Raw genomic sequence first — 8630 nt, 5'->3', positions numbered from 1 at the left:
AAGTCGGTTTGTAATATCTAGTCTAAGTCGGTTTGTACCAATATATATAGCCATGTACCCTGTCCTAAACATAATACAAGCAATAGTTTTATTCATCCATCAATTCCTACTCCATGGAGAAGCCTTGGGCTTTCTTTGCTCTCTTTGCATTCAACTTTAACTTATTCTTTTACGAGGTCATCTTCCTCTGATTTATTGACCATGAAGTCTTGCTTGGACTTTTGTTGATCGGAAGGGCTTGCTTTGACCCATGAAGGGGGGGGGGGCTTGGACTATTATTGACCGCCTTGACTAGTATTGAGTATGAACTAGATTTGACTCTTGTTGATCATCTACGTGGCATGCCATGTAGGACAGGGTGGTTCCTTAAGTAGGATTAGAGCCACTACTTCAATACTATATATTGTGATCACGTCTACTATTTTCATTTCTTCTCTCAAAAATCTTTATTTCTAATATATAGTTACTCGTGTGTTGTGCCTCTATTTATCCGGTTATGTTGGACTTTGACGACCGACTAAGCGGTTATGGTGGCAGCGACCCGGGTGGCAAACCGCCTCTCTTCTCTTTGCTACGACATTGAGTTTTATACAATAATTATTTGGTAAATTGGTAGGTGTATGACCCTCGACACTTCAACAAGACCTGCTTTAACGTCGGGATAAAAGGAGGAGTATACTAATCCCAGACACCTAAAGGGAATACGAGTACAGTAATTCCTTTGAAACTTTGTATATTGGCCCTTTTTAGACAATTATATGTTCTAGTAGTCAATTCTAATTGATCAATAAGAATACAATTCAATGGAATTCCTTTTTTGTTTTTTCTTCAGACTAGTTAACATTTTTTGAAAAAGTAAAAAGGGGTGGAGTAAACCTTTTTTTCTTTGGAACTAGTGCCCTCTCCGCATGTAAAAAGGAAGAAATAAATCAATCAAATTATGAGAAGCCTCATAAAGCATGTCCTTAGGGGTTAAATCTTGACATTACTTCTAATTAAACATTACACTATGTTTACAGTGTTCCACTCCAATCCTATACAAAATGCTCAGAATTTTATGCATGCTAAATGGCCACACCCGAACATTCTGCAATGAAGTCTCACTGAGCAGTCGAGGCTTATGGTATGGGCCCCAAGACAGAAGAGGAATGATCAATACAATATCAGTAGCTCGGCACCCCTTTGGCATAACTCTTACACTCACCCCTTCTCGTCATGTTTCTACCTTTCACCTTATTTCATGATTCGTCCTCATCCAACCGGGAAAGTTCACTACTGTAAAGGTGGCGACCTACTGGAGGAAAAGAGGTCACACGAGGGAAGGATGAGGCATATGTGGCACTTAGAGGATCAAAGGTGAGATGATGAAGAAGGATCATGATAAAAAGGATAATTTTCGATGGAGATTGAGAAGACCTCCATATCCTCTGTGACCAAACGTGTCGTGAAAGGGTATACGACAATCCTATCTATCTATCTATCTATCTATCTATCTATCTATCTATCTATCTATCTATCTATCTATCTATCTATCTATCTATCTGCGTTGGGCTTGGGCTTCTTTGCTCTCTTTGCATTCACCTTTGATTTATTCTTTTACCCGTCTTCCTTTGACTTATTGACCATGAAGCTTTGCTTGGACTTTTGTTGACCGGGTTGGCTTGCTTTGACCCACGAGGGGTGGCTAGGACAATTGTTTACTACCTTTACTAGCATTGTGTATGAACTAGATTTGACTTTTGTTAATCATCTATGTGGCATGCCATGTAGGATAGGGGTGGTCCCTTAAGTATATTAGAGCCATTACTACAATACTATTTATTGATCACGTCTAATATTTTCATTTCTTCTCTCAGATATCTTTGTCTTCTAATCTACAGTCACTCATGTGTGGTGCCTCTATTTATTTGGTCATGTTATTTTTCTTGGATCTCCCTCTATCTAATTGATCTTACCTCCATTTCCTTGATATCTATCTATCTGGAGATGTTGGCTTTTGACAACTGACTAAGCGGTTATGGCGGCAGCGACCTGGGTGGCAAAACGCCTCTCTCCTCTTTGTTACAATATTGAGTTTTATATAGTAATAACCATTTGGTAAATTGGTAGGTGTATGACCCTCGACACTTCAACAAGACTTGCTTTAACGTCGGGATAGAAAGAGGAGTGCAGTAATTCCATAGACCCAAAGGGTATACAAGTACAATAATTCCTTGGATGTAGTACATATGGCAAGTATGAGCAATATGGTGGCTTCAAATCATTGTTGTGATCATCTTGACGGTACTTCTAGTTAAACATTACACTGTGTTTATAGTGTTCCACTCCAATACTATGCAAAATGCTCAGAATTTTGTGCATGCAGAACGGTCAAGCCCGAGCACTCGGCGATGAAGTTCCATAGAGCAGTCGAGGCTTGCGGTATGGGCCCCAAGAAAAAAGAGGGATGATTAATACAATGTCATCCGCTTAGCGCCCCTTTGGCGTAACTCTCTCTCTCTCTCTGTCTCTCTCTCTCTCTCTCCCATCTCGTCATGTTTCTACCTTTCACCTTGTTTCATGATTCTTAGCTTGCCCTCATCCATCTGGCAAAGGTGACTAGCGTAAAGGTGGCGACTAGCGGGAAGAAAAGAGGTCACACGAGGGATGGATGAGGCATATATATGTGGCACGTAGAGGATCAAAGGTGAGATGATGAAGAAGGATCGTGATAAAAGGGATAAATTGTCGGTGGAGATTGAGAAGACTTCCTTATCCTCTGCGACCAAACGTGTCGTGAAAGGGTGTACAACAATCCTATCTATCTATCTATCTATCTATCTATCTCGATCACGTCTATCTCTTTTCCACTTCTTCTCTCAGAGATCTTTGTTTTCTAGTCTATACTCACCCAGGGCGGTGCCTCTATCTAACCTGTGATGATGTCTTGGTCTCGGGATCTCTATCTAACCGACGTTAGCTCCACTTCCTCAATCTCTATCCATCAAGAGATGTTGGCATTTGCTTCTAGACGACCGACTAAGCGTTACAGCGGCACCTACCGCCTACTTCCTTATCTCCGCTTTTTATTGCTAGAAGACACAACTCACACACGCCACCGAGCTACACGACATCACAAGCATGCGTTATAAGCATCTTCCATGTACAATTGACCACAACTACAGAGAAATCTAGAATCTCGTAGAGTTCTTATCGAAGCCACCACGTGCTGGTAAACGCGAGAACGCGGGACTTGAGTCTCGATGAAACGCAAAGCGGTGGTTTTCATCATCACTTACGCTTTAGAGCCTTGTGACGCAAGGAGGTGGTTCTCTACCGCCTCACCGAGAGTTGGTTCCCCACCTTAACCATGTCGAGCATCAACCGTGGGTATACAACATTTTAACCTACACACAAACCACACAAATATACACGCAACCGAATCCACCATAATAACCGAAATCTTCTTAACGTCAATCATATACTCAAATGGCCCATTCAAACCCAGGGATTCCTCCGCAACATGAAAAACAAATCTGCATATAATTAAGCAGCTAAGCATGATCTATCAATTCAAACACTTGCAGAATATACTCCTAGCTACAACCTTCTGGCATTTTCCAACAGGTTCTACAAACGGCATCCGCTCAACCGGAGCAACAACCATCGAGGCCGACCACCAACCAAAGCAAACAAATGACCGCCCCCCTGCCCCACCAGTGGCACGCCGGGTAAATAACCCGCAACCCGGAGCCTCTTTCCGCCACCACTTTCCTATAAATCCAGCAGGACAGCTCACCTCCCTCACCCTCTCAAATCTCTCTGACCGGTGGACTCTGTGTGGGCGGAGCGAAGTGGGAGCCAACGCCAAGCCAGCCGAGCCGACTCCTATCCTCCTCTTCCCCTTCCCCGCAGCAGTTTCCCCAAATCCAGCGCCCTCCCCGCCGGAATCCGGCGCCGAATCGAGCAGGTATGAGGCTCTCCTCCGATCTCCTTGCTTCCGAGGCCCCGAAATGCGATCTCGCCGGCGTTTCGGCCGTGGATTTTGGCGCGGTCGTTGGGTAGGGGACGGTGGTTCCGCCAGATTCGCCTTGGTATTTTGTTCCGCTTCGTAGCGTCCGACGACGCGCTTCCGCTTTCCCCATTTCTCACCTCTCGCATGTTCGGTAGCGGCGCCGCACCCGCCTGGCCTCGCACGGTTCGCCTCACGCGGCGCTACCGTCGCGGCCGCGGTCTCGTTCCTTCCGCCCGCGCTTCGCTTTCCTGGCGTGTCGCACTCCTGAGCCCCCTTCCTGGCTCCAGGCTGCCTCCCTGCCCCGCCACAGATAGGAAGGGGTGGTAGATCTGGGCTTGGGGAGTAGCGTTCCGCGAAATTCGGTTCAAAGCTCTCGTAGATCTGGATGATAGTTGTGATTTGGCGTCCTTCTGGGTGACGGATTGGTGTATAGAATTTTTTTAAATTTTGTGCGGTTGAAAGATAGATTTATGGTATTACGAAGCTTGGTCTAAGTTGATAGTCGTCATGACTCATGAGCATGAATTGAAATGGTCAGTGTTAGTTCCATTTGTTCCGTAGAGAGTTTGTATGATCATAGTTGAGCGATGGTAGCGCATCAGCGCGGGATCAGAAAGCGAGGAGTGTGGATTGTGTTCATGGGAGAAGTACAACAGGATATAGGGCTAGAGGGGCTAGAGCGTGGACGGAAGGGGGACAGCGTATTCTGGCAGCCTGTTGTTGCTGTCGAAACTTGCCCGCCTGGATGCACTATTCTTGGTGGGCTATTATTGATTGTCAAAAAGTTCTCTCGCTGATTTTGGTTGGGTTCAGTTTTATTGCTCGTTGAGGTGTAAATATAGGTTTGTAGCTCAGCATTTTGTTTCCTGAAGTAGCGGTCTAGTCTGATTCTGAAGTTAGATAGCAGCTCTGAAAAAATTATTTTCTTATAATTGCAACATGCATGAAGTTATTTGTAATTTTTGAGTTGTCTGGGAGATAAGTTGCTCCAATATCATTATGTCCTGTGGTGCATTTATTTTTCGTAAGCTTGATATTTTACCAGTGTTGTTTGTCACCTGATATATGTTAATCCTTTCTTGCGTGCAGAGAGCTTGAACTGAGCTATGGACAACTTGTGGCATCTCGGAGATGAGTTCCGTGGGCAATCAAAGGTGGTGGAGGACCGCCAATGGTCTCTCATGACATCAAAGCTTGCTGAGATCACAAAGTCAAAGGCTGAGAGGATGAATGACTTTGAGTATGCACGGATGAACACCGTCCCTGATGTCAAGCAATGGGATAAGCTATCCTACCACCAAGAAGACAACAAGATGGACCACCTCAATCTTGGCCTGATGAACCTGGATCTTAAGATGAATGATCTCAAGATGAACGAGGCTGCCATGAAGTACCCTTTCCGCAACATGGCCTATAACATGAATCCGATGTACCCCAAGGGAAACAACGGTAATGTCAATTCGTTCAAGATGAATGTTGGGGTCAACAAATATCCCAATAATCAGAATGGGAAGGAAACAAACGGCAAACACAATGGTGGTAACAACAACAATGGAGGCAACAGCAACAACAACTCTGTTGACAAGCGCTTCAAAACATTGCCAACAAGCGAGATGCTACCGAGGAATGAAGTTCTTGGTGGATACATCTTTGTCTGCAACAATGATACCATGCAGGAGGATCTCAAGAGACAGCTTTTTGGTATGTATCCTTGTAAATCATTTCATATTCCATCTCGGACAGTTATATGTAAATTACTCTGTTACTCATGGTTTGTTCTGTTCTGCAGGCTTGCCAGCAAGATATCGTGATTCAGTCCGAGCCATCACTCCTGGTCTACCTCTTTTCCTCTACAACTACACGACCCATCAGCTACATGGGGTGTTTGAGGTGTGCGATTGTTTCATTTTCTAATAACCACAAGCCTCCTTATTCGAATGGAATTGCAAGCCTCTTCATGAATACCTTGTAACAGTTCTATTTGTCATACATAAATGCTTATATCATTTGCATGGATAGTTTTATGTGCTGTTTATGAATTTCCTTTTAGATGAAAAGTTTTAGCTAGTGTTTTCTTGGAACTGAATTAAATAGGAAATGCCATTCTGGTGGTCTAGATACTCTACCATATGCAATCAAGAACTTGAACTTTCCTGTTCTTCTTTCTTCTAGCTGTAATAAAACATGGTAGGCTACCAAATTTATTCCTGTGCTTCTAAGCCAACTTTCTCCTGATGTTATTTCCCTATTAGCCAAACGTGCTTATGTGGCCCTTCCCGTATTGCCCGGCTGAAATTAGAAGCGTACATGTTCTCAAAATTCCATTCCAAATGCACATGCATCTCGGTTGAAATCTAGCAGATTATAGTGCTTGTTCTTCAGCATTCTTATCAGATTTTCTTGTGTCTCAGGCTGCCAGTTTTGGAGGATCAAACATTGATCCCACTGCTTGGGAAGATAAGAAGTGCAAAGGTGAATCCAGATTCCCAGCACAGGTAATTAATTTCTAAGGTTGACATTTGTTCATAAAATATTAGGCTTGTTTATAGAATATCAAGCTTGTTTTACATGATCTGACATACTCATCCATCATATCAGGTGAGGATCCGCATTAGAAGGCTTTGCAAGGCCTTGGAAGAGGATGCTTTCAGGCCAGTGCTGCACCACTATGATGGTCCTAAATTCCGCCTGGAGCTCTCCATAGCAGAGGTATATATACCTTACTCCAGCTGCTGTCATGATAATAGATGCTTGAGTAAGACTTGTGGACTGAACATTCTCATCTCAATTTTGCAGACACTGTCACTGCTAGACCTGTGCAAGACAGAAGACGCCTGATCGGCTTCGGAACATGGTTGTGGTTGCTCTGTGGTTCTTTTTAGTAAATATCATCCCTGTAAGTTGTGGAAGATGTTTTCACAATGATCTGTTCCGTCCTTCGTCCATGAAAGCGCAAGCTGTTGGTTGGTGGTTGCATTTCCCCCAGAAAGGACCTGGTACTCGGAAGAAGTAGGCCTCTAAAGATGTGAGCCTGTCTGTGTCGGTGCCGTCTGTCCGTAATCTTGGTGATGTGTATGTTCTTCTTCATATTTATGTATTTGTAGTGCAGTATGCCCGCCGTCAGCGGGGAAACCCCGAAAGACGGGGGATACTGTTGTGATGCATCATGAATGCCCCAAAGTGAGGGCGGGTGATGTTGGGAGTGTACCCTTGTTGTCTTTGTACCTTACCTTGGTTTGGAAAGCTGGAACCTTGCATTTGACTTGATGCTGCTGTTTCTGTGCCGCCTGTGTTGGAAACCTTGCAATTATACTCGTTGCTGCTCTTGACATGTTGCTTTGTTTGCCGGTTTGGCCCCTTGATGACGCTGTCGCTGTACACGTTGTCCATCTTGTTGCTTTCACGTACACGAATGTAGTTATGTACTTCTCTGTTTCTAAATATAACATCTTTTAGAGATTTCAATATGGACTACATATGGATGTATATAGACGCATTTTAGAGTGTAGATTCACTCATTTTGCTCCGTCTATTGTATATATTGAAATCTCTACAAATGTAGCCTTCAATATATTGTATATATTGAAATCTCTACAAATGTAGCCCCTTACTGAAATCTCTAAAAAGACTCATATTTGTGTAGTATATATTGAAATCTCTACAAATGTAACCTTTTATTGAGATCTCTAAAAAGACTTGTATTTAGAAACGGAGGGATTAGGTGCTAAAAATGGTCACCTGCTTAGCTGATGCACAGCTGAGGATTGGTGAGCTGAAGTGGTTACATCGCTAGCTAGATCAAGGTTGTGTTGTAGGTGCACCAAAACTTAAGTGTGAAGTGTATCCAGAGTGACACCCTACTGGTGTTGATTGCATCAGTTCAACTGCTCCTCGGTGACACATCCCAGGACAAGTAGTCCCGTCACCTGTTTTCTTGGGGGCCCGTCTCAGGCTCTCGGCAGGTTGAAAGTGAAACCAATGCTGAGCTCAACGGATACACCAACGGCAACCAAACCTAGCAGAATATACCATGTCCATATTGTTCTGTAGTAAATCACCAGGAGTTTTGCAACATCTGGGCAAGGTCTTTACCCTTGGCCATGAAGCTGTTCGGTGAGTTGGACAAGGAAGCGCGATCAGGTCACGCTGGTTTTCTTTCTTATTACAGATGCACGATTCGGGCCAGTTGGAAGAGAGCAATGCCGTCGCTGCCTAGGCCATGAATCATGGTGATTCGGTGCTTGTTCCTGTTACCATCCATTAACCATCTATTTGAAGGATTGATTATCTAGATACTCATAGCCACCAAGCTGGAATAGCTCAGTTGGCTAGAGCGTGTGGCTGTTAACCACAAGGTCGGAGGTTCGAGCCCTCCTTCTAGCGGAATTTTTGTTTTTTTTCCCTTTTGCGACTATTTTTCTTCCTTTTTTTTTCCTTTCCTTGTGCGACTATTTTTCTTCTTTCCCTTTTTTATTTTTTTCTCTTTCCGAGCCCTCCTTCTAGCGGAAATTTTTGTTTTTTTTTCTTTCCCTTTTGCGACTATTTTTCTTCCTTTTGTTTTTTTTCCCTTGTGCGACTATTTTTCTTCTTTCCCTTTTTTTCCTCTTTCCGAGCCCTCCTTCTAGTGAAATTTTTG

At 43.7% G+C, this 8630-nt stretch overlaps 1 protein-coding gene and 1 non-coding gene across 2 annotated transcripts; both read left to right on the top strand.

Moving 5' to 3' along the window:
- The first annotated feature begins 3776 nt into the window (after nucleotides 1-3776).
- On the top strand, nucleotides 3777-7267 carry LOC119348849 (B2 protein-like). Its single transcript, XM_037616840.1, has 6 exons — nucleotides 3777-3949; nucleotides 5084-5695; nucleotides 5784-5884; nucleotides 6406-6489; nucleotides 6593-6703; nucleotides 6791-7267. The coding sequence occupies exons 2-6, from the start codon at nucleotides 5101-5103 to the stop codon at nucleotides 6830-6832; spliced, it is 933 nt and encodes a 310-aa protein (XP_037472737.1). The 5' UTR covers nucleotides 3777-3949; nucleotides 5084-5100; the 3' UTR covers nucleotides 6833-7267.
- A 1036-nt stretch (nucleotides 7268-8303) lies between these two features.
- On the top strand, nucleotides 8304-8377 carry TRNAN-GUU. The gene has a single exon. It is a non-coding gene; the product is annotated as a tRNA-Asn (tRNA).
- Nucleotides 8378-8630: the final 253 nt, after the last annotated feature.

Source organism: Triticum dicoccoides, chromosome 1B (genome assembly GCF_002162155.2).
Source record: "Triticum dicoccoides isolate Atlit2015 ecotype Zavitan chromosome 1B, WEW_v2.0, whole genome shotgun sequence".
Lineage (NCBI taxonomy): Eukaryota > Viridiplantae > Streptophyta > Magnoliopsida > Poales > Poaceae > Triticum > Triticum dicoccoides.
This window is presented reverse-complemented; position numbering and strand designations above follow the sequence as displayed.

Excerpts from the sequence above, each read along its gene's own strand:
- LOC119348849 (XM_037616840.1), top strand. The coding sequence starts at position 5,101 with ATGGACAACTTGTGGCATCTCGGAGATGAGTTCCGTGGGCAATCAAAG. Across the intron at positions 5,696-5,783 it reads TCTCAAGAGACAGCTTTTTG|GCTTGCCAGCAAGATATCGT; the intron begins GTATGTATCCTT and ends TCTGTTCTGCAG. Across the intron at positions 6,490-6,592 it reads AATCCAGATTCCCAGCACAG|GTGAGGATCCGCATTAGAAG; the intron begins GTAATTAATTTC and ends CCATCATATCAG.